General features: G+C 39.7%; 1 protein-coding gene across 2 annotated transcripts in view; it reads left to right on the plus strand.

Moving 5' to 3' along the window:
• The window catches only part of UNC5C (unc-5 netrin receptor C), a 369,634-nt gene that overhangs the window by 224,666 nt on the left and 118,454 nt on the right, over positions 1-26,514 (plus strand). For both annotated transcript variants that reach the window (XM_059665102.1, XM_059665093.1), the window contains exon 3: positions 23,072-23,215. In XM_059665102.1, coding sequence (XP_059521085.1) covers positions 23,072-23,215 — 144 coding nt within the window. The remainder of the gene's footprint in view (positions 1-23,071; positions 23,216-26,514) is intronic.

Genomic DNA, 26,514 nt, shown 5'->3' on the forward strand with positions numbered 1-26,514 from the left:
CACCCCCCCATGCATGAATTTTGTGCACCGGGCCTCCAGTATATAATAAATACATATATTTATGTACATATTTTATATATATAAAACCTCTGTCTCATCCCGGCTGGGTGGCTTAGTTGGTTGGAGCATCATCCTGTACACCAAAAGGTTGCAGTTTCAATTCCCATTCAAGACACAAACCTAGGTTTTGAGTTCAATCCCCAGTTGGGGCACATATGATTGATGTTTCTCTCTCTCTCTCTCTCTCTCTCTCTCTCTCTCTCTCTCTCTCTCTCCCCCCCTCTCCGTTCCTCTCTCTCTAAAATCAATAAACATATCTTTGGGTGAGGATTAAAAAAACTCAGTCTCTTCAACTAGATTGGAATGGTATGATATGATCTATGTTTTCTAAAGCTTTTGCCTTTCTGAAATTTATAACACAAGGCACTGAACACAGAGGATGATTAATAAAATTTTGTTTTGTGGGGTTATAGCCACTCATCCTACTAAATCTGGGTAACTCAAATTTAGTGAGACATACTGATGATGTTTTATTTGGAATATTTCATGAATCGGTAATTTAAGGAATACATTACGATAGCATAATCTCTGTAAGTAGAGTTATTTTACACATTAAGTACACATATCAGACCAATCATTATTCTCCATGCAAAATAATTACTTTCCGTTCAGTTCTTGTTGACATAGTGAACATTTTCAAAAGAAAATTAGATGGGCTTTGTTTACATTTTAGTAAATGATGCATAAAATTTGTAAGCTCTATTGGAATTGTATTCCATAATCTTTTTTAAATTTAAGTCAATAGGAGTATTGCCTTTGCAGGAATAGAGGCTAATATCTATAATATATGTGTCTACCAATGAAGAGAAATTATTCTAGAATATATATCAATTAATATAGCATCGATATCCTTCTCAGAGGTATTTACTTTAATACCAGAGCCTAACTTTTTTTTTTTTCTTTTCAGTATGAGGCTGGCCCCAAAATAAAAGTAGAAAATTGGCAAGGATCCATTTAGTACATGAAGGCGTTTCCACTTAGTCAGTCTTACAACTTGGCAGGAAAGTAGCTGGTGATAACACAGTATCAATTATCCTGAAATAAATACTTTCTCATAGTCTTCTGTTAGCGCTCACAATTGATTCATCCTAATTTCACATTGACATCAAGAATGTAAACACCTGGGCTGACATTGCCTATATAATCTCAGCTGCAATTACAAAAACACGGTTGGATCAGAGTTCCAGAACTTAGATTTTAACTGTTCTTGTCATTCCATTCTAGCTCAAAGATCCTGTCAGCTAGGTGCATGGTTTGGGCTCTCTCATTGTCTACACCTGGTGTGTGTCTCTGCTCTTGTCCTAACTTACAAACAGAAGTGAGTGCTTGAAAATTTTTAGGCTATACATTTGGAATTTTTTTGTTTGTTTGTTTCAAATCTACTTTTGTTGTAAAGTTTTTAATTGTGATTTACTCATTTTTAGTGACTTCAATATTTGCAAATATTAATTTTATAGACCCTACATATACACCAAGACACCCTGAGTATACCATATTTGTAGAACTGTGTAATTTAACTTAATTATATCCCATGGGGAAGATTTTTAATGTTTGCATTACATACTGTATAGAAAATGTTAATAGCATGTGTTTATTGTACAGATCCAGCCCAGAACATGATTGTAAAGTAGAAGCAGGAAAGCATTACACCTTTCAATGCAGTTTTAAGCAAGCTGTGTTTCATTAGAGGAAAACAGAAATTTTCTAAAATTACATACAGGGAGACTTTTGAATGTAATAGACACAAAGGAATTCTCTCTTGGCAATTAACACTTACGGCAAGGTTACTTGTAATGCATTTCTCTTTTTTCTTCCCACAGCTAAGATGAAAACATTGATTAACATAGTTCAGTCAGGAATATGCCTATAAGTAGATATGTAGGTACATACATATGTATATGTGTGTGGGTGTATTTGTGTGTGTGTGTGTGTGTGTGTATTTTTCCAAATTTAGAAAAGAGTAAAAATGTGCTCGCTTTGGCAGCACATATACTAGAAAAGAGTAAAATCCAGTGCTACCCATCTTCAGGCCCACACAAAGGCTACATTAAGAAGCAAGAGTCCAAGGCCCATTCTTCATCTAGATTACTTGCTACCCAAACAGAGCATTTCAGGAACAAAACTAGTGGTTGTGTTGCTATAGCAATTTTGCCATGTGTCCAGCAACCATGCATATGCTGTGGCTTCAGGTTTTAATATGCCCACTTCAAAGCCAGGATAGCACAAGTGTTAAAAGTCATGATGTATTTCTAAGCTAACCTTTGGCTATACTGTGTGAGGGTTTTAAGGAGAGTTTCTTGTTCTTCATTCACAGGAAGAAACATCCTTAACAAGTTTCTGGATTGCAATACGAAATAGATTGATCATCTTGTTTAAGGGACTTTAAGAAAAATTTCAGTTTGAAAGAGAGAGAGTTAGCTTTCTAAAGGAACATGACTTTTTCTCAAAATTGAAGTGTTCCTTTCGGTCTCTATACCTATTGTGTTAAATATAAAAGTATCTGGTTAGTACATATGAGATAATGACCTAGATTGTTGTCTTTTTTATTCTGTGATGTCATAAAATATTATCCATTCTCTTTGAGTCTCTGTGTCACTAATTCTTACTATCCAAAATTCTCTCAATAATTTGCTTAAAATTCTGATGCTATTTTCTCTCTTCACCCCAACATATTTGTTGGCATTTGAGAAGACACAGCAGCGATTGTTTTAGTTGAAAATGTGACAATCAGTGAGTGATATAATGCTAACCTTGAGGGGAGGGTGCTTTCCTGGGACTGGGCCCTTTAGTCTTCTCCCCCCACTCCCAGCAGTCCCTCAGCTAGGGATTCTCGGAGCCCCGTGTGGATGCCTGTTGAAATATGCACTCTTGCCACTTCCTCTGAAAAGCACTACGTGGAGATACGCAGCCAGCATGCGTAACATGAGAGCTACAATTAGCAAAATATCAGGACCTGGTCTAAAAGCAAGCATAGCATGTAGGAAGCATAATATGCAGCCATGAAAAACAATTCCGATTAGGGAAGTCTTGGACTCACTTGTGATTTCGTTGAGGGTTTACCCTGATGTTAAAAAAACAACAACTATGTTTTGGAAGAAATTTCCAAGAACATGAAGGCAAGAGCCACAAAGAAAGGCTAGGGCATTAGCTGTCAACCCCGGCTGCATATCATAGGGAGGGGGTGATAGCTGAATACCCTATGGCCTGGCCTCACCCCCAGATTTAACGGGGAACAAGGCATCGCTCTTTTTTTCTTTTTTGGTCTACCTGTTTGCATGTTTCAAGCTCTCCAGTAATGCTGGTTAACCAGGCCTGGGGAAGTGGAGAGACACTGTGAAAACGCAGCATAGAGGCAGTACAGAGAAGTGCTGTTCAAAAACTATGGCCCAGATATTACTTTGCTGTAAGCAGACACACGTAAGACTTATGCACTTAATATCACAGTCTGGAGGAGACAAAAGAGAGAAGGAAAGAGAGAGACGGAACAAAGTGTGTGCTCAGGTCCTCCTCTCTTTATGAGGATTCATGAAACCTTCTGGAGGTCCGGTGCTATCGTGTTACCTGGCGGAGCGCCCTGCTTCCTTCAACATCCTTCCCTCTGTCTCTGCCCATTAAGCTTCTCAGGCTGAGGGATAGCAGCCTCCTGAGGGAGGAGGGGGAACTCCAGGGCTTGAGTGAATTAAAATTTAGCTGGAAAAACCCAGGGGAATGTTCTGTACAAGGCAATTCCAGGAAGGGCAGGGAATGTATGACATGCCTCTTGTTATAACCCTGCTGCGATGATCCGAGACAATGATGCCCTCTGTATGAAGTGACGTTCATGACTAAAAGGCTACCTCCCCACACCCATTCTACTGAGTATTCGTGAGACCAGAAGAACACCACATGGCAGACCACTGTTCCTCACCTTTTGCTCCATCAGATTCTTGAGTCCACTCTCCAACTGTAGAGACAGAGAGAAAATGCCCTTAGTCACTGCATTAGTTTGTTAGGGCTGCACAGTGATTTACCATGAAAGTCATGGCTTAATACAGCAGATGGTATTCCCTCCGTTCTGGAGGCTAGAAGTCTGAAATCCAGCAAAGCCCCACCACCGAAGGAGACTCCAAAGGAAAATGTGTTTCTTGTCTTTCCTGGCTTCTGGTGGCTGGCCTGGCATTCCTGGGTTTGTGGCAGCATCACTCCAGTCTCGGCCTCCGCCTTTCCATCATTATCTCCTCTGTATCTGCCTTCTCTGTGTATCTCTTATAAGAACACATCATTACATTTAGGGTCCACCTGGGTAATTCAGGGTTGCAAGATCCTTAATTTAAACATTTACCTGTTCTGGGGATTCATTTGTGGAATTACATTTTTAGGGGCTCCCATTCCGCCCACTACAGTCATCAAGCATTTATTAAGAAAATATCGCTTGCCGAAACCGGTTTGGCTCAGTGGATAGAGCGTCGGCCTGCGGACTGAAGGGTCCCGGGTTCGATTCCGGTCAAGGGCATGTACCTGGGTTGCGGGCACATCCCCAGTGGGAGATGTGCAGGAGGCAGCTGATCGATGTTTCTCTCTCATCGATGTTTCTGGCTCTCTATCTCTCTCCCTTCCTCTCTGTGAAAAATCAATAAAATATATTTAAAAGAAAATATCGCTTAATATCACTGTTCAAAAGGCAACGAACCTTAACAGACACTTCACAAGAAGATATATAGATGGCAAGTAAGCATCTGAAAAGTTGTTCCACATCATACATCATCAGGGAAATGCAAATTGGAACAACAATGAGACACTACTACCTACCTATTAGACTGGCCAAAATCCAGAGCACTGAAAACAACCAATCCTGGCAGGGATGTGGGACACCAGGAACTCATATTCATTGCTGGGGAGAAAGTTTGGCAGTTTCTAAGAAAACTAAATATACCTTACCATATGATATAATTATTGCACTCCTTGGTATTTTCCCAAAGGAGCTGAAAACTTATATATCCACACAAAAACACAAATGTTTATAGCAGCTTTATTCATAACTTCCAAAACTAGGGAGAAGCCAAGATGTCCTCAAGTAAGTGAATGCATAAATAAACTGTAGTGCTTCCAGATAATGGAATAGTATTCAGCACTAAAAAGAAATGAGCTGTGAAGTCATGAAAATACATGGAGGAAATTTAAATGCATATTACTAAGTGAAAGAAGCCAGTGTGAAAAGGCTACATACTGTATGATTCCAACAATATACCATCTTAGAAAAGGCAAAATAATGGAGGCAGTAAAAGAAACAGTGGTTGATGAGATTAACAGGGAAGGAGGCATGACTAGGTGGAGCATAGAGAATTTTTAGGGCAGTGGTTCTCACATGGTATTAATGGATACATGTTATTATACATTTGTCCAAATCCATAGAACGCACAATAGTAAGAGTGAATGTTATATATGGACTTTGGGTGATAAGGATGTGTCAGTGTAGACTCATCAATTGTAACAAATATACCACTGTGGTGGAGGATGTTGATAGGGGATACCATGCATGTGTGGGGGTGAAGGTATATGGGAAATCTCTGTACCTTCCTCTCATTTTTGCTAGAAACCTGTAACTTCTCTATTGAATACCATGAGAAAAGACCATGATGATGGAGGTAGGGAGGAGGGGTGGTGGGACCTGAAAGTGAAGGCATTTACCTGGCTAATTTCCCTCATTTACTGAATAATCTCTAAGAGAACTATAAATGGAGCAGGCAAGGAAAGCATTCCCTAGTGTTCTTTAGCAGCTTTCTGAAGCCTCCCCCAATCTGTTGCATTGGAGTGTGAGCCAGATACAGGAAAAGCACTGCTCAGCCAGGCTCCGGCATATCGCTCACTCCCCTTATGCCCACGGCATCCTTGCCAAGCTCTGCACTTTAGCAATCATCTTGTCTCATGGAGACCTGGAAATTCTCATACCCACGATGATTAGGACATTTTTTTTCCTGACGGAGTTGCCAAAATTAAACCAAAATTGCCAAAATACCCCAAGGGCTTCACTTGGTAATTGTCTGCACACAAGGACACACGCACACTCCTGCTTGGCCTACAACACAATGGGAATGTAAACACGGTGTTAATGCAGTGGCTCTCAGTTGGCTTCCCAGATGGCTTCAGTTCAATAGATTTTTCCCCCTGATTTCCTCGGCTTCTCCTAGCAAGTGCTAAACAGCCATTATGCCTTTTCCTGAACATCGAGATTCATCTGCAGCGACTAAACTGCCTCCAAAGTGCTTCAATTTTGCATGAGCGCTAAGCTGGGGACTGGGAGGCATTAGCAGTGCTGCAGGCCCAGATCATTAGAAAGAGCATGTAAATCCTCTGAACCAGAAATAAAAAGCGCAGAGATTTCCTTTGTGAAGTCCCAACTGCAGCTTTATGTAAAACACTAACCTTTGGCAAGACTGTATGTGTTTTCTTTTAACTTTCTACATTTTATTTTTGCCTTTTATTTTTTTAACTTTGGCCCATGTGGTCTGTTTGTTTTTTTGCAGTGAGATTTATTTCAGAGTCAGGAACTCAGGAAATAATAGCCATGCACTGTTATTAGTTCTCTTCTTAGGACACTAGATCCCGCTTCACTTTTAATAGGGATGGAACTTCACAGTATTGCTAAGGGATGGCTCACTTAATAGACGGTTCAGACAAACCTGAAACTGCATGAGTAGCAGGAAGCTTGCAGAGGGATGGGTGACGCTTTTGAGGCATGTATGGGGGACGTACATCTATATTATTTAGTAAGCATAGGTGTACGAAGTGGACAGGTATTGGGTTATGGAGAGGGGTTGGGGTAGAATGTAAAGGCAATTGTAAGGCGATTATCAAAATTTCTCATGAGAAAGAAATTGTACTTCTCATTTTTCTTCTTTTTTTATTTTTTTATTGATTTCAGAGAGGAAGGGAGGAGAGAGAGATAGAAACATCAATGATGAGACAGAATCACTGATCAGCTGCCTCTTGCACGCCCCACAGTGGGGATCGAGCCCACAACCCAGGTATGTGCCTCTGACTGGAATCAAACCCGGGACCCTTCAGTCCACAGGCCGACTCTCTAGCCATTGAGCCAAACCAGCAAGGGCTCATTTTTCTTTTTCAATTGATCTTATGTGAGAGAGAGAGGGGAGGGAGGGAGGGAGGAGAGAGAGAGAGAGAGAGAGAGAGAGAGAGAGAGAGAGAGAGAGAGAGACATCAATTTTGTTGTTCCATTCATTTATGCATTCATTGCTTGATTCTTATATGTGCCCTGACCAGGGATGGACCACAACCTTAGAGTACTGGTGTTATTAGCGGGGCCGCCTCTGTGTTCTCACTTGTTGCTGGTGGAAGTTGAGCTCTTGGGGTGCTGGGGGAATAAGAATTTCCTGAGGCCCCCATGGGTGGATGAGGTAGTGTGGAAAGTTTTATTTCTACAGAATGAAACCCCTGGGTTTCCAAGGTCCCATCCCCTTCCATCCCACCATGGAAAAAAATCCATTTTACTTCAACAGAGATAGAACCAAAGCCACTTCCCAGAGTTTCTGTATTAATAAGTCACAGTCCAGTCCAGCACCTGGCTAGCTGTGAGGTCTGCCTGGCCATGGGCTATACTGCTTCTAGGACCACATGGTGGCTAGTCTGGGTCATGGAACAAATCAGATACAGCAGCACAAGCAGCAAGAGGGATGAGAGAGCAAGAGAGAGAATTCCTTTGTTTCTGCGGATTTTGTATTCCCAAATTCCTGTGCACTGGCAGTGGCTCACCCCCTAGCCAATTATCTTTGTTCCCAAGTTAGATCGCCAAACAAGCACATTCCCTATACCATCCCAGCACATGTTCATCTTCCTCTTTGTTGGACTGCTTTCCCTAGTGAATTGCAGGGAAAGGACCTGTGGTTCCCTGGGGAGTGTAAACCCGCAGCTTCCTGGTGAAGCTGCCCAGATGGCCATGCTTATTATCTCTGGCCTCCTCTTTGCTCCTTTTCTATTATTAATATCAGCTGGCTAGTTATGACAGTAACATGGGAGGACACTCTAACCAACTGACCTACCCTGGCCAGGGCCCTTCTCATTTTTTAATAACTACATCCATGTACATTATTACCTAAAAGTCTTGTTTTTATTTATTAAGGTGAACCTATTTTTATCGGTACTTGATCTGTATTTCTATCCCTACTGCCCTCCCAGTCTGCTTGCCAAACCATCTTGCTGCAAAGTAAAAGTGTGCTGGTGGTCAGCTGGAGCAGTACCTTTGAGAGGACAGGCATGGAAGGGTTGGCATTCTGAGTGCCCTGCAGCTGTCTGCTGTTAGGCTGGCCCAGGGCCACAAGCCCATGGAGTTGTGACAAAAAAACATGATGGAAAGGTTGACCCTACACCTTATTCAGTATTTCCTTTGCAAGAGAATTTTTGAACTGTTATGATAACATGTTTTTGTCTATAGTGTATCCATTCAAGAATAATAAACCAGGATCCTTTTACATGACTACTCTATATTTTTTTCTCTTTTTTCATATATGTATATAATAGGTCAGGTTATGTTTCTTTTAGGATTCTGAAAGTAAAAAAAGTATACATTTATGACAAGATATAGTAGTTCATTATTTATCTGTAATATATTTCCAAGGACATTTATTTCAAAGGACATTTATTAAACTCTGATTTATTCAACACTGCATATGCAAGTGGGGCCTGACATAAATGTGACTAAATGGGCCCTTGGTAGGGTATGAAGTAAATGCACTTCAACTTGTAGGTAAAAAGAAAACACTAGGTGAATGATATGCATATACATAGACACAGTAATGTTAGGTGCATGTGTATACTGTCTGTGTAACATCCATGTTATGCTAAGGCCCAGTTTCGTTTGTCAGCACGTTGTAAGCATCCTTCAGACAGAATAGTCTTATCCATTAATTCCCCTTTACTAAAAACATAGCTAATCATGAAAATGTCATCATCTTTATTAGCAGGAGTGTCATCACCAAATATTATTTACTGTGACTCCACACCTCATGACACTGAACCGCACACATTAAGTAGCCAGGCTTTCCTGTTCCCCCATGGAGACTGTTTATCCAGTAGGTATGTATCCTTTGAAGGGAATACATTTATAAAAGGAAGAAAATAGAACAAAACTTTGCCTGGAGATATGAACAACACATGATTGAAGCTGTTTGCTCAGTTGGCAGTATTATACAGTCACATAAATGTATCAGGAAATCAGAGCTCCGAGTGGGAAACAATCACTTCTTCCTTCTTCTTCTTTGTGATGCTAATACGGAGTGGATATGAAGATGAGTAACACACAGCAGCCAGAATCAGGTATCACTCTTCTAAAAAGAAAAATATTATAAACATAATATTTTGAAACTCCTATTTTGTTACATAATGAGCAAATTCCTCTGTTTTATAGCGTTTTGAGCATATATTACAGTTACACGTTCAGGTATTTGAGAAGTTGGAATGAATATAAAGTTTCTCTGTGTATCTAACAAGACTTTGCGGAATAAAAAACAATGTAATGGTTTGGAGCTAAGCTCTAAATCATAGTGTCACCTGCGATGTGGGCTCTCTGTTCTTGAGCTCCGCAAAGAAAGAATTCCCAGCCAAGGACTCTAGCACAAGAGGAAGTTTATTTCGCATGCAAAAGGAACGTACACTCCAAGAGAATAGTTGAGTGTGCTGCTTAGAGAGCTGCCCTGGCCTTTTAGAGAGAAAGTCACAGAGACAGAAGTGAACCCAGTGGGCTGCTTGGACTCGCGAAACAAGTTACAGAGGCAAAAGAAGGGCCCTTAGAGGTTAGGAGAAAAGGAAGCTAAGATGCACACCTGAAAAAGGGAGGTGCAGGAGCATGCACTGTGTCCTTTATCTTAAGGGGTTGTATCTGTTTTCTAAAGATAGTAATTTTAGGAGAGGTCTCAAGGGAGGATCTCAGTAGAAGAGTGATTGGCTTTCTAGCTGTGTCCTTAATATGCTGACTCATCAAAATGAGCTTATATGGTTCAGGTTTTGATCTCTACTGATTGTGGTAGCTAGGGAAGGGGGTCACTGGTCATTGCATCTGGTCCTGATGCAGCCATGGCATCACTTCATCGGATTTTGCTGCTTGTCTGGGCCTAGACCTGAAACACAACTGAGGCCTAGATGTTATCTCTAGTTTGACCAAAACTCTGTCTCTGTGTACAACCAACCTGAGGCTTTGTTCCTAAGATTATTTGATGCTGATCAGAACCTCATTGTCCTGTGGGCTTCATGCTTAAGGGAGCGGCCATGCAAGGGAGAAGAAGGCAGGTGAGTCAGGGCGCTGGAGGAGGCCAGTTAGAATCAGCTATCTGTCTCAGTGTCCCCATTCCACTGGCAAAGGAATTTTCCTAGCTTCTTAATTTCCTGCCTCAATAGTAAAAATTAAACCAAAGTATCATGAGATTTATAAGTATTTTCTTCATCCACTTATTCATTAGTCATTTATGAAGACCCTGTGTGCTGTTCCAAGCATATTAGAGTATATCATTTAGGTCTGTGCTGTGCTAACCTGCAGTAACAATGAGAACACCACAAAACAGACTGGCTCAGCCACGGCGGAATGGGACATCTGTCCTGTAGGAAGGTACCCTTGTTTGCAGGACAGCACAGCTCCCTTGGGTCAGGTATGGACCTAGGCTCCTTCCAACTGTGGCTTTGACATCCTCCTAGGCCTCATCCTCTTCTGCATCCAGCCATCAGAAAAGGAAAGGCAGCAAGGAGGACACCCACCAGCCTCTTCAGCAGCTTGGCCGAGAAAAGTTACATGTCCCTTCCACTCACCGTCTAGGGACTGGAATTGTTTCTGCGGCCACTTCTGAAACAAAGGAGGCTAGAAAATGTGATCAAGCCATGTTCCTAGGAAGAGGCAAGGAGCTGACAGGCTTCGACATGCAGTCTGTCTATAAGGACTTTCTCTTAAAGATTTCTTTTGATCAGTCTTTTTTTTAGAAACATCTATTCTTATTTTCCTGTTAAGTAAAAATCTTGTGAAGTACACTGGTAAAGAACTATATATTTTTATTGATTTAAACTAAGAAAATAAGAAATGTAAAGGCCTCTTTAAAGTTACTCATGATGGTAGCCAAGCTAAGATAAAAAATCTGGTTTATGTTCTTTCTTTTGGTCAAATATTCTATTTTTCTATATTTAGCTCTTTCTATCAGTAAAAACTTTCACACTACAGAAAACAAACCCAAATTTATTTTTACTTGATAACTATGAATATTTTAATGCCACTAGGATTTCTTAAAAATTCAATTCCTTGGTTTTTCTATTTAAGTAGCTGTATCAACTCTACTGGAGTAGGATTTCTAATAGATCCAATTCTGCTCTCCCTCCTGGGCACGCAGGAACACTACAAGTCCTGGCACCCTTGCTATTCAGCCAAGCCAACTGATTACTTCTAGTCACAGACTATGAGCTAAAGTTATGTCGCCATTGCTGAGCCAGGTCATTTAAGAGCAGGTATGAGCTTTCTCTTGTCTCTTCTCCTCACTCAGAGACCCTGGTAGCCATGATTAAGAGGATGTAGATTCAGCATAGATGCACCCTGAATCGCTAAGAAAAACTCATGTGGGACAGCTTCCCTGGGGACTTTTGTGATAGAAAAATAAGCTTTTACTTTGTAAATAACACCCTGAAATGAGGGGTGTTATTTAATACACAGCATAGCATAAACCATTTCAGCTCCTGAAATTATATTAGCTTATTTAAGGGCTTATTCTGCTAAGAGTTTTACATGTATCACTTCATTTAATCCTTAAAACAACCCATTGAGTTAGGAATTTTGATTGTTATTTCCTATTAAGGAAAGTGAGGCAAAGGAATTTTCTCAATTTCATACATGTAGTCACTGGAAGAATCAGAATTTGAACCACAACCTCTTCAAAGATCATACTCTCAATTAAGTTACTGGCCAAGGATTAATTAAAAATCAGGTTTTGCCGAAACCGGTTTGGCTCAGTGGATAGAGCGTCGGCCTGTGGACTGAAAGGTCCCGGGTTCGATGCCAGTCAAGGGCATGTACCTGGGTTGCGTACACATCCCCAGTGGGAGATGTGCAGGAGGCAGCTGATCGATGTTTCTCTCTCATTGATGTTTCTAACTCTCTATTTCTCTCCCTTCCTCTCTGTAAAAAATCAATAAAATATATTTTTTAAAAAAATCAGGTTTTACTGGCATATCTGTAGCAGTATTATCTTCTGGAATTCTACCTAAAGCTTTGTGTTTATCAAAAACGAAGTACAGTGGGGCCTTGACTTACGAGTTTAATTCGTTCCGTGACGGAGCTCATAACTCAAATTACTCGTATGTCAAGTCATAAAGTGAACAAGTGAGACACGTGATGCTGGGCTGATGTTGTGGCGTTCACTGTGACGTTCGCTGCGCCAACTAGCGGTGGGGTATCTGAAGATGGCTCGTAACCCGAATTTTAGCTCGCAACTCAAAGCAAAAAATCGGCTGAGAGACGGCTCGTATCTCGAAAAATTCGTTAGTCGGGACACTTGTAAGTCAAGGCCCCACTGTATATCTAACTTAGAATCATTAGAAGAGCAAGGAGACATTCTCTGTATTTAAAAAAAGGGGGGGGAGGGGTGAGGATTTAAGTGCTTTATACTTGGTTGTATTGTTTTTCTTAAATTATCTCTCTCTTTGGAAAGTTAAAAGAATGACCTCAGAACATATAGAAATATTTTGGAAATATCAGAACACATACAGATTGGGGCAAAAGTAGGTTTACAGTTGTGAGTACGTGGAAGTTTATACTTGTATTACTATTTATTAATTATTGCATTATTTACGTGTATTATAACTGTAAGCCTACCTTTGCCCACCCTTGTAGTTATTTCTCAGACCCTATGTAAAGCTAAAATTGAAAATTTGTGTTTCTGTAGAAGATCAAAATCCATAGTCTGGGCTTGAAAATATTAAATGCTAATATTTTTCATCACTGCTTGGAACTTCACAAGTTAAATTTTTTCTTCTTAGTGTGAACTAGTCATTCTTATATATTGGAGCTCTTTAAAAAAAAAGGGATAAAGAATCTTTTCATTGGTACTTAATCTATGTTTACTCAGCTATGTTGAACAATTTTGGAGGCCCTAAAAAAGTATTATGATAACTACCCCCCCCCCATTCTTAGTATAAATGCCAAGCATGTTTAAAGTTTAAATCAAAAATTGAGTGTCAGGATGTTTTTCTGGCAGGGTAAGAGCTACAGCTGCCACCATGACTCCAAGTTTCTTCCTTCTAAGACATAATCAGAGACAACCACATATATTTTCAATAAATGTGTACTAGAGTCCTTGGGAAATATTCTTCTATTAAGTCAACAAATATTTATTGTATGCCAACAATATGGGCCAGGTATTATTTCAGGCCATGGCGACAGCATGCAAGAAACACAGTCCTCTATCCTGATGGCACTCACATCCTAGTTGGAAAGAGAAAACCCTAGAAGACATCACTGTGCTCATCAATTTTAGATCTTCATTTAAATATGGAAGTTTGCTTATCCTGCCCCAAATTACTCAGAGCTCACTTAGTAATTCCCATTCAGTTGCTGAATGTCCTTGTCTCACCTATATGCTGGAATGAGGATATAAGGAATTCCTAATAGATGAGCTGTGCCAGCATTTTAGTTGCCAAAATAAGTAGACCCTTCCACTCATCGTGTCAAAGTAGCACTTCTCCTGCCACCTGTACTTCAGTAGTGGGGGACTTAAGATACCAGTGAAACCCCGAGTGAGCTGGCTGAAGTATAAGACACTTCGGGGTGATTCACTAGCTCTGGTTCCTGAAGCTTGAACCCCGTTTCGAAATGTGGTAGCCATATCTGCATTTCCATGGGCACTTCATGTCCCTACCCAGACCTAACTCTCCCGACACTGTTGAAAAATTTTAAAACCAGTTATTTCTTTCTCAGCTGGACATGTGCCAAATATGATTTCTAATCAAGGTGCTCCTCCCATTAGTACCTCCAATGGTAACTTTGTGAATAGAATGTAGTTTTATTCTCAGAATAATTGTGACTTTCCAAAATGATTTTCCAAAAGTCAGATAGTAAATGCAGGGCAGGAATTTATTTTCTTGTTTAAATAAATCAGTAGGTTATTGTATAGTGGATTAATATTTGCCTAGCCCCCAGCTGTAATAATGTTTTTGGATGAGTTAAATTTTAAAGTTGGGTTTAGAAGTTTCATTAAGAATCTGAAATAATAGTATATTACTTTTAGTATAAACAAATAGCTGTCCCAAATACATATGATGAATGTGAACTGTTATGAGTGGCAATGACTCCGGAGGTGATTGCTCTTAATACTTTTTTCTAAATCATTTGGAGTAAGTACAAAAGGAAAGCCCAACAGTATGAGTAATCATTTTCTCTATGTATGTGCCTGGCTTTCATTGTCAGACAGTGTTTTCAGAGGGTCCAGAATATTGCTGTTAATACTTCTGATTAATGACAATGTACGATCAGAGATATGAAAACAAAGTTTGTAATAATAATTAAAATTATTTAAATAAATCAGATTAGTCTTGTTTACTGGTAGAGACAGATTAATCTTCATGAAGCATATGTCATTTTTTTAAAATGTCATTTCACCAACTTACAACTTTCAGAGGCTCCCTGCTCCATACAACAAATTTCTCTAGCTGCCATTCACGGCTCTCAGTGAATCTCTGTTCCACCTAGTTCTATTGATTTATATAAGCCACTCTCCCCTCTAGTATTCCATGCTTTCTCATCTTTGCCCTTTGGCTTCCTACTATTCTCTCCTCCTGAAGTATCTCTGATTCCTCTCTAAATCTTTAAACCCAAACCACGCTATAGCATCACACTCAAATATTCCATTTTCGTGTTTCCCCTGATCACCCCCTCTCACCCCATTCCACTACAGCTTTCTTCATAGGATTATTAGAATTTTCCAAACAATCAATTACTTTTATTCAATAAATCAATGTATGGAGAATGAAAACAAAATCACATTCAAAGCCATGACAAGATGGGGTTCTGTGTTTATATTAACTATAGGATTCTGTGATTTAATACACTTGAGGAAAATGGTGGCAATACTAATTAAACAGACATCTTTATGGCAGAGGTTCTGACCCATGCCTCAATATACTGATGAGCATGCTGAGCTTCTAAGAGGAGGATGTACTAAACAGAAATCCCCAAACTCATTTTACCAGAGAACACTTTTTGGAGACACAGTTTGAGGGATATTTGGTGCAGTGAAAAGACTAAAAATATTGGATTTAGACAAGTGCTAAATCCTGATTTCAGTAATTATTGGCTGTGCAAAACATTGTTTCAATTCTGACGTCTGCTACTTGCCCATATTATAGATATAGCAATACTAGTTCTCAAGGTTTATCATACAGGTTAATTGAGACACATGTTCGGTGCTCAATAAATACCACTTTACCTTTATTCTTCTGAATTAGAATTAAATTTACGTAATATCTGGAATTTAACACCACTGTATATTATGGCAACAAAAATACAAATTATTCACTCATTACTATACTGATAGATATACAATGCATATGACAGAGTTCCTTTACTCAGTAAACTTCTACTTTTATCTCTAGTATTAGAGAGTACACTTTGCAGAATCCATAAGCAATTCATCTCTATAGCTATCTTAGAGATTACTGTGCACACAATAGATGCTCAAGAACTACCTCCACAATGGAATGTTGGAATGACAGAAACTTCCTCTATCTTTTTCACCACTGTATTCACAGTGCGTAGAGGAGTGCATGGCACATAGAATCTCAATAAATACCTATTGAATGAATAAATAAACAAGAGTAATTCACAAGTATATAGTCAACTAGATGTCCAAGAACATGTTATTATTCCCCACCCTTTTTGATAGGAATCTTTTTTAAGTTTTTGTTAAAATTGCTTCCATTAATATTACTAATAAATCACATGAAATTAGGGGACATAGAAATGCATGTTGTTAGATTTAGATAATTATTAAACACTATACTTTTGGAAAAAATGTTTGAATTATACATTCATATACATATAAAATCACACACACATATACATATAGTAAGTTAGGTGTTTAATAGAAAATATTTAAGAAGAGTAATGCATTTGCTATCTTAATGGAATATGCTCTGTCCTTCCAAATTAAAGAAATTACTGTCCTATTTTCACTAAGTTGCTCCTTTATATTTTAAAGAACATTGACACACGAGGCAGAGGTAAATTATAAAAAGCATTTTAATTCCCATTTTGATCTCAGAAAGGCTTCTTGAAACAGAGATTAAACAGGGTTTTTATCACCAAAGGTAAGAACAGGAATTAAATGATGGGCCAAAGCAGGTAGGATTAATTTCAATCAACTCATCACAACTCTATATGTAAGGAAGAATATTTTCATCTCTAAGCTTAATGGTGGCTGGAAAGGAAAGGGAAAATTGTGTTAATTGTCACTATATTTTAACATTTGTCACTCTTTTAACATTATTTTGCAATTAAAATTTCAAGTTTCAAGAGGAAAAACTGAATTTATATATGGTGGCTATATAGCTTTCTAGAAGTCTCCTCCTTCCGGATGAACAATCAATGAATATTTTCTTTTCAGTTCTAGACAAAACAAAAATGTAACAATAAAACACAGATCCTCATTGGACACAGGATGTCAGACAGAACCAAGTGACTAGAAACTACCACATAAAAAGGAATCAAGTCAATGACCTAGGTATGAAATACTCCCAAACAAATCCCTTGAACCATTCAGTCCCAGCCATGTCATCCTTTACCTTTTCAGTAAATTGATCTGGATCACAAAGGTAGTAAATGTAACTGAAACAAAATTATACTCATGATAAATCTAATGCACCAATAAGCTCTAATTCCCAGTTACACAAAGTAATTTTAGTTAATTAGATGGTCTATTTACATATTAAATATTATATTAAAAATTTGAGGAAAACATTTCAGAGGAAAGTTTGCAAATTATGTGTCCACAGTGTCTCCTTTTCCAGATGTAGTTTAAAGGTTGGCAGATGACTTCATGTAACGTCAAACAGTGTCTTGATTATAAAAGTCCTCCCTTTCAAGCCATCATATTTTGATTACTTTAGTGAGTTACAAATTGTGAAAATAATTGTCAGTTGTTATGGCATGACATCCTTTTAAATAATGATGGTGTTTTGTGTGGTTTAATCTATATTAAGATATCTAGAACTGATATGTTTCATATTTTAGATCAAATTAGTGAAAACTAATAGGATTAGGCTCTGGAAGAAAACATGAAAAAGAGACCACACTAATTCAATAAAATGTAATATATTCCAGAACATCCCTACCTGCAGTTTTGTACATTGTCCACCAACCCCTAACTGTGAATGTATCATAATGAGATTTTGCCCAGTGACCCCTGTAACTCTTCACACAATATGAAGAGGGTGGGAGGGTGTCTGCCAAACATGGTATCTCAAAACTTCCATTTGCCAGATGAAAGACAAAGCAACTAGGAGGGATGAGGAATACAACGCAGGCATCTAAGTCTAACATGGGGCTAGGCTGCTTTTTAGTGAAACATACATGGGGTATCAGAAGGTACAAATTTAATAGCCACATTTAAAAAAATCTTTTAGGATGATGCCTGATTTTTTAATACCACTTCAGAGCCCAGCCAACGTGGTTCAGTGGTTGAGGATCTACCTATGAACCAAGAGGTCACAGTTTGATGCCCAGTCAGGGCACATACCTGGGGTTGCGGGCTCAATCCCCAGTGTGGGGCATACAGGAGGCAGCCGATCAATGATTCTTGCTCATCATTGATGTTTCTATCTCTCTCTTTCTCTGCTTCCCTCTCAGAAATCAATAAAAATATTTATAAATAAATAAATAAACAAACAAATAAATAAATATCACCTAATAAATAAGATAAATGACCTCTGAAGGCTGTAGGTAATATTTGATCCATCTTTACATTACTGGAATTAAATGTAATTTTGACATTCATGGGCTTTTCATACCTGTTGGAAGCATTATAGGTTATGTTTCTGGGGGAATATGGATCTTGTTTTAAATAATTATACCACAGGATTCATCATGTATTTGTGATCCCTATATAGTATTCTCTTAAAAAAAAACAACACTATTTGTGGTGCCTGACCACTCTTATGAAATTAAAATTATGCTAGAGATAAGTTATAGATGTCAATTAGCTGATTTTATTGCCATAATTATGGATAACCTCACCACAAGCCAACCAGAGAGTTGCACTTGCATCTGAATTTTTAAAATCATTTGAAACTCCCTATTAACAAGTGCATATTTGTACTCATTATGAGACTTCTTGGTATATGATGCTAATTACTTTCCTGCACTCTGGTTCCCAAACCACAATGAATCCTATTATAACAGCAAATCACTGCAAACTTCAAACAACATGTCTCCTTGAGACGCCACTATTAAAGGAAGAACAGTGATGGGAAGTCTTTGATGTTATCAGATGTGATGGGAAATGCACATTTGTGTTTGAGTAAGTCCTGGAGATTGAAGCATTTCCTCCCCACCTTTAAATAACCTGAAACCAATTTCAAGTTCCCAAATGCTCTTCAAAGCAGCCCGCATTGGAAGTAATGCTGATGGCATTTCAAATTTCAAGGCAGCTTGTTTTTTCTGTCTCAAGACTTCAAGCAGATTTGCAATTTTACTTTCCATGAGAAAGGATATTACCTGCTTTTACCCACCCACACCACTAGCTTCTGGTTTGATGAGCGAAATGGGATAGGGAGTGAATGTACCCGTGGAAAAGAAAAGGTGGTATGTGACCAAGTAGCTCAGAGTTTGAATAATGCAGCAGGTTCTCAGGGATTCTAAGCTGTGTTTAATTACTTTGTGTTCAGTTCTTTCTTGTTCTTGTGTTGTTGAGCGAAATTTGGAAGTAATCTTTGAGCATGTGGTAGGACAACTGTATGCAACTGCAATCCATCCCCTTCTGAATGGGGTGTCTGTGAGGCTGAGGACAAAAATCGGTGTGTGCTTGACTCCAGCACCCACAGGGAGCCTGGGCCACACAATTCAGAACATTCAGACTATGAATAATTCCGGTACAGGAGGGTGGGTCTGTGGCTTCTTAAAAGGCTTCAGATCCGTGGTCAGTAGAATGTAGTTGAACTAAAAGGTTACAGTGGCCCTAGTGACGTTCCCCTAGCATTTAATTAGGTTTCCTGTAATTGCTTTAAGTAAAAGGGGTGAGGGGAATGAAACCTAAAGTTATCATCTTGGGGCAGAAAATATTTGTATGTGGTTTTATATCCTGAGCCCATTTGTGGCTGCTCTGCATTTTGGAAAGAGCCATAATAGAGCTAAGGAAATACAGACAGCAAGTTTATCAGCCCTTTGGTGACTGTAAATTACTGCAGCGACTTTACAGGAAGAGCTTTGTTTCCAGTAAGTGAATTTCTGCACCAAGAGAGAAGGTATAAACAAGTAAAACAGGCAAAAGTATTCAACACCAGAAAGTGGAATTTTTAAAAAGGTGGGGGGAGGGATGGAAAAGCGGTGATCCATCTTTGCATGAATTTCTAGATGTCGGAAAAATGACAATAATTACAATAAGATAGGAAATGAGGGGCTTAGGCAGGGGCCAGGAAAGAGGAAGGAAAGTAGTATTTGCTATTAAATTGGAATTTTTGCTGTGGAGGATATTTTGTTAGTTGGGCATTGGCTAAAATATATACTAATCTCTTCATAGACGAGTGAGGGATTGGAATATTCCAGTTACTTGAAAAAGAATTTTAAGCTGATCATTATATAAACACTAGAGGCCCAGTGCACAAAAATGTATGCACTCAGGAGTAGGGGGTCGGTCAGCCTGGCCTGTGCCCTCTAGCAGTCTGGGACCCCTCGGGGGTGACCACTTGCTGGCTTAGGCCTGCTCCCTGGGGGCAGATGCTCAATGCAGGAGCTGCCCTCTGGTGGTCAGTGTGTGTCATAGTGACCAGTCATTCCCAGTCTTTCTGCTGTTAGGGTCAGTTTGCATATTACCCTTTTACTATATAGGATAGAGGCCTGGTGCACGGGTGGGGCCGGCTGGTTTGCCCTGAAGCGTGTCCTGGATCAGAGTAGGGGTCCCGCTTGGGTGCCTGGCCAGCCTGGATGATGGGCTGATGGCTGTTTGCAGCTGGTCACACCCGCTTCAGGGTGGGGGTCCCCACTGGGTTGCCTGGCCAGTATGGGTGAGGGGCTGAGGGCCGTTTTCAGGCTGGTGGGCGACTGAAGCTCCCAGCCTCTTTTTTTTCCTTTTTTTTTTATTCTGGGATTTATTTACCTTCTATAGCTGTCACTGGAGCTGAGAACTGGCTCCAGCTCTGAGGCCATGGCTGGCTGAAAGCAGGTATCTGGGTTTGTTTACCTTCTATAATTGAAACTCTGTTGCCATCACTGGTGCTCTAAGCTCTGAGGCCCGGCTGGCTGAAAGCAGGTACCTGGGGTTTGTTTAGCTTCTATAATTGAAACATTGTTGCTTCCGGAGCTCAGAGCTGGGCCACGGCAGGTGGGGAACCTTGGCTTCCTCCATCACTGGAGCAAGCAAGCCTCCTGCTTGCTTCAGCTGCGTGGCTGCCGGCCACCATATTTGTTGGCAGTTAATTTGCATATCCTGCTGATTAGCCAATGGGAAGCATAGTGGAGGTATAGTTAATTACCATGTTTGTCTTTTATTAGATAGGATAAGAGAATTACTAACTTTCAAAATAATGTTAAGTATACTCAGTAAGTCTTCACAATATAGACTTGCCCCTCAGGGTCTTTCCCTGACTGAGGGTTGTAAAACCCACTTTCCTGGGCTTCATCCCAGTTCAGAGACTTGCGAGTCAACCTAAGGGCTTAGTCATTTCTGTGACTCAAAGTCCCATCACCTTTGTTGGAAATATTGTTTATTCCCCAGTGGGTCAGCAACTCCTTTTATTCGGTAATTGTTAGTTTCCCTGAGTGCTGTTATCCTTGGTTTTTAGGGTAAGTTCTGGGATACTTTTTTAAAAAATCTCTAGATGACACCCTTTTCATGTCACCTGTACCAAAAAGTCATAATCAAACATTCTAAGAAATCATAACTTTGAGGAACTAATTAAACTCCAAAGAACCAGTTAAACTATATATAACACTTATCACATACATCACATACGTATTTTTAAAAATTATCATCTGATTATATCATCTACTTGCTTAAAACAATTTAATAATGTCCATAGATCTCAGGAAGAAATTAAAAATCCTAACCATGCTATATGACAGTGGTTCTCAAACTATAGCGTGCATCAGAGTTCTTAGAGATTTTGTTAAAACGCAGATTGCTGGGCCTGATTCTCAAGGTTATTGATTCTGAGTCTGAAGTGGGGCCCAAGAATTCACATTTCCAACAAATTCCAGGTGATGTTAGCACAGCTGTACTGGGGTCCACATTGAGAACCACTAGTCTACAAGACTGTGTAAAAACTGGTCCCCTTCTCCTCTCTAGTTGCATCCATGCCATTATTTTCTGTGTCTGGGACTTGTCTTCTCCTGGAATCTCAATCTTCCCATTCTCTTTCCTGCTTCTTTCCATATGCCCTGTCCCTCCCCCCATATAATTTAACAAACATAATTCATGTTGGGTCTTTTATTCCCCTTGTTATTCATTCTGTGTCACTATATGTCTCCTTTGCAGCACTGAACACAATTATGATTAAATAATAAATTGTACGATCTGTAGTTAATATGTTCCTTCCTCACAATAATATCAGTTCATTGAGGAAAATCACCATCTTACTCATCATTTCCCAACAGCCTAGGGCAGTGTCTTTTATATAATGGATACATAATAAATATTTGTTCAATGAATTAATAAGTGAATGAATGAATGAGTCAACGGTAGAAAGTAATATGTTTAAACTTTCTTCCTGTGCTCAAACTTGACACAGAGCAAATTCTTCTACTCCCCAAGGGTGCCCTCTTAGTTCTCTCAATAGACACTCCATCTGGAAAGTGCAAGTTCAGTCTCTAGGAGAACTGACAGTCACGCACATATATCTTGTAGATCTCTGTTGTTGCTCAGTGCAAAGATGCAAACTGCAGAATGAATCTCTGAAATAGGCTTTGAATCCTCAAGATAAACACCCCTAAAATGATAATCCCAGGTTCTCAGTTAAATTTATGTTATTTAGGATTACGTAATTCTGTGAAACAAATTCTAAGTATTTGAGCATTTTAGCTGGAGACCACCTTATCTTTAACAGGATTTTGGTTACATCACAATTATAGAGAAACATTTGTGCTATTAAAATATTATGCCTGAAAACCTTAAAGTCATACAATCTTTGGATAGAATAGTAGAGGTTTGTTACCTGGGGCTACTATATCTTTCCAGAAAACGTGTACCTAATAACTGAAACACATCTGCTAACATAATTTAATTGTTAAATAATCAACACATATTTATAAATTACTTGCTGCTATGATAAAACCTGATATGTAGGGTTACATATTTCTAACTTATGCACTTATGATTATAGTTTTAGGTGGTTCTCTCTCATTTCATGTGAACTAAATCTTCTTAAGAAGATTTAGATCTGTAATTCTCTGTACAGCATGTGGGTCTCTTACCCACAGCCTATGTAATTGAGATAGAATCCTTAGAAGCTGTGAAATTCAAGTTCACATTTAAATATACAGGAGGAGATAACTTGGTAGAGGATGACTATTAGGCCATATGAGGGAAAGTGTAATTTTGTGGAATAATAGATCTTCACTTTCATCTTCTGATGAATCCAGAAGATTTGAAAAAGCAAATAAGAGAATGAAAAAGTTGTGAGTCAAGTTACCGGAGCCAGAGGAAAATCAGAGGAGATGAGAGGCAATATCTGGGATGTTGATCTATGGCATCAAGAAGGATCACGGAGTGGGAAAAAGCATGGTGTGATGTTTTGTATTTCTTTAGTACAAATCTTCTCCAGACTTAATTCTTCTTTCTCTGATTAGGTCTCATTGTCCGGGAAGTGAGCATTGAGATTTCGCGCCAACAAGTGGAAGAACTCTTTGGGCCTGATGATTACTGGTGCCAGTGTGTGGCCTGGAGCTCAGCGGGCACCACCAAGAGCCGGAAGGCCTACGTGCGCATCGCATGTGAGTCATTGTGCACAGACCCGGTGGGTGTGGGGGGCCGGTGGGATATGGGGAAATTGAGAGTGCGGCTGCTCTTGCATAAAAAAAAAAAAATGGTCAAAAATGGCTCTCAGATTTCTGCATTTGAGCACTTTTCCCTTAAGTCAGCAGAATATTACTATTTTTGTTTGTTTGTTTGTTTCAAGGCACTGAGTAGTTTTTCTTTTGGAACATGAAAAAAAATAGTGCTACTTCCAAAAGATTCTGATATTTTGAAAATCTGGTAATAATTAGGTTATGGGAAAACCAACTATATTCCTATAATGAGCTTATGCTGCCAATTTAAGACAATGCTGACTAGATTTGCTCTTGGGAACAAAGATTACCCAGACAAAGCTTCTCTGTTTATTTTGGAAACATTCTACTGCATCAAAATTACCACTATTCTCCACGCTGTGTTAATTTCTAGAGTACTCATGTTCAGGGAGAGGTTCAGCAGTGCCTCACAAAAAGCGCTGTATAATCAAATCAATGTTGAAAATACCCCCTTCTTTTTGGCCAAAGTTATAGAAGTTTCTTCATTGCAGAACTTCCCAGATTCTTTAACATGCTGATGTTTAATATGCTAAGATGATGTACTAGTATGGTATTATTATCCCCAAAGGAGATATAGCCTGCAGCTCTTTCTGCAGATTCTTTTTTTCAATGAATACTATTCACATCCTGAGCAGCATGAATGCTACTATAATCTGTTTTAAGGTTCCATTTTGAGAAATTTTCTCAAGTATGAAACCAGAACTTACAATCCATGCAAATTTTATCCTCCGAACCCCTTTTCGGGTCTGCATTTTTCTAAATCCCTTTTTGTGGCAGATGTCAATATCACTTATCTGTACGGTGTCACTAAGTTTCCAACAGTCCTGGCTCCGGTGCTTCCCCAATTCCATACTTGCCTCTTCCTTCCTTTCACCATGAGGTAGACCACAACCATTGTAAATACGTCCCAGTTAGTGTTGGGGCCTCAAGCCTTTGCCCTCCTCCAACCTTCTTCCGTATTACCACACATGCAATCTTCCTAAGACTCAGGCCTCATCTCACCTCTCCCTGCTTAAAATTTACAGGGGCTCCTTGGAAGAGTCAAAATTCCTTACAATGGAATTTTGTTATGTTAGTGTTTTAGGGCTGCCAAAAAAACACACACCACAGCAGTGGTTCTCAACCTTCCTAATGCCGCGACCCTTTAATACAGTTCCTCATGTTGTGGTGACCCCCAATGCTGGGGTCCAACCCCAGCAGGTCCAGGGGTTCCCAAAGGTGTGGACGGAGTCGGCGAAGAAGGAATGACATGGAGACAGCGTTCAGTTGATCAGCAACCTAGCCAGGATCTCTAGCCCGGATCTCCAGAGAGGTTCTGCTTCGGATTTCCAGCGAGGTTCTGTAGCCATGTTCCCACGCTAGGTTCTCCAGCCAGGTTCTGTCCAGGCTCTCCAGTCAGGTTCAGTGTCCAGGTTCCAGTCAGGTTCTCCTGACAATCTCTGTAGTCAGGTTCAGTCCAGGATCCCTTGCCATGTTCTCCCGCTAGGCTCTGTCTCTAGGCTCCGAGGCCAGTCCCGGTCCAGGATCCTCCGGCATGCTCTCGCCAGCAAAGTTCTTCTGTCTCTAGAGAACGTTCTGTGTAGGTTCTGTGCCTAGGCTCTGTCTCTCTTGGTCCTGTCTTCCAAGCCCTGTGTCCTTAGTTCTGTGTTCTGAGTTCTGTGTGTTTCTGTCTTGTTACAACTGTATTTATACCAGTTGATTCAATCCTATCAATCTCTATTACAAAGGTTAGGGCGTTTCTTATCTCCATTCCAGGGAGAAAAGATTATGTAGTTTAAGCATGATTGTTTGTAGTTAAAGGGATTAATTACCCGCCTGGCACTTAGTTGAGGGGTTTTATTCCCTTCCTAACTTCAGGGGAAAATCCCTACCTGGGGATTCAACCTTTCTCGGAGAGGTGACCTTGGTTAAAATACAGCACCAAGAAGGTGAGAAAACATATTAAGAACTGTATGCCATATATGCCAGGTCCCTTGAAACAGCAAGGATGGACCGGCTCCCGGCACCCCAACCATAAAATTATTTTCGTTACTACTTCATAACTGTAATTTTGCTACTGTTATGAATCATTATGTAAATATCTGATATGCAGGATGTATTTTCATTGTTACAAATTGAACATAATTAAAGCATAGTGATTAATCACAAAAACAACATGTAATTATATATGTGTTTTCCGATGGTCTTAGGCGACCCCTGTGAAAGGGTCGTTCGACCCCCAAAGGGGTCGCGACCCACAGGTTGAGAACCACTGCACCACAGAGTGTGTGGATTAAAAAACAGACATGTCTTTTCTCGCTGTTCTGGAAGCTAGAAGTCTGAGTTCACGATGCCAAGAGTATTGATTTCTTGTGAAGCCTCTGTCCTCGGCTTGTAGATAGTCCTCTTTCCTCTGTAAAAGTCCAGGTCCAGATTTCTCTTCTTAATATGATTATTAGTCATTTCACCCGGCCCGTATTGCTCAGTGGTCGAGCGTCAACCCAAGAACCAAGAGGTCACACTTCGATTCCTGGCAAGGCCACATGCCTGGGTTTCTGGCTCCATCCCCAGTGGGAGCATGCTGGAGGCAGCTAATCAATGACATTTCCTTTCTCATCGATGTTTCTCTCTCCCTTCCTCTCTCTCTAAAAATCAATAATAAAAACAGTAAAAAAACTATTAGTCATTTTGAATTAGGGCTACCCTAAGGCCTCATTTTAACTTAATTACCTCTTGTAAGGTCTATCTCCAAATAAAGTCATACTCTGGCATACTGGGGATTTGGACTTCAACACCCAAATTTTGGGAGACACAACGCAGCCCATAACACCATATTTCATGGTTTATATATCCAGCCTATGTTTTCAACTCTGACCACAAAGAATTTCTTCATATTAAGCATGCTACATTAGAAATACTTTGATTTCTATGCTTTCCAGTAATTGATCATACTGAAGGATATCACCCTTCTCTTACTTCCCTTCATTATTTGTAAAAAGTCAATTATTTAACAAATATTTAGCAAACATGTTGTCTGTTCTTGGACCAATTGTAGGTATTTGATATGGTATGAACCCCCACCACCACTACCCCACCCCACAAAAAAAAAAAAAAGTGATGATCCCTGCCCTCATGGAGCTTGTGTTCTGGTGAGGAAGGGAAAAATCTAATCAATAATAATCAGGTACAAACAAGTGGTAAGTTCTATGAACAAAGCAAGAAATAGTACTAAGAAGTGCTGCGGG

The sequence above is a fragment of the Myotis daubentonii genome, chromosome 1, assembly GCF_963259705.1.
Source record: "Myotis daubentonii chromosome 1, mMyoDau2.1, whole genome shotgun sequence".
NCBI lineage: Eukaryota > Metazoa > Chordata > Mammalia > Chiroptera > Vespertilionidae > Myotis > Myotis daubentonii.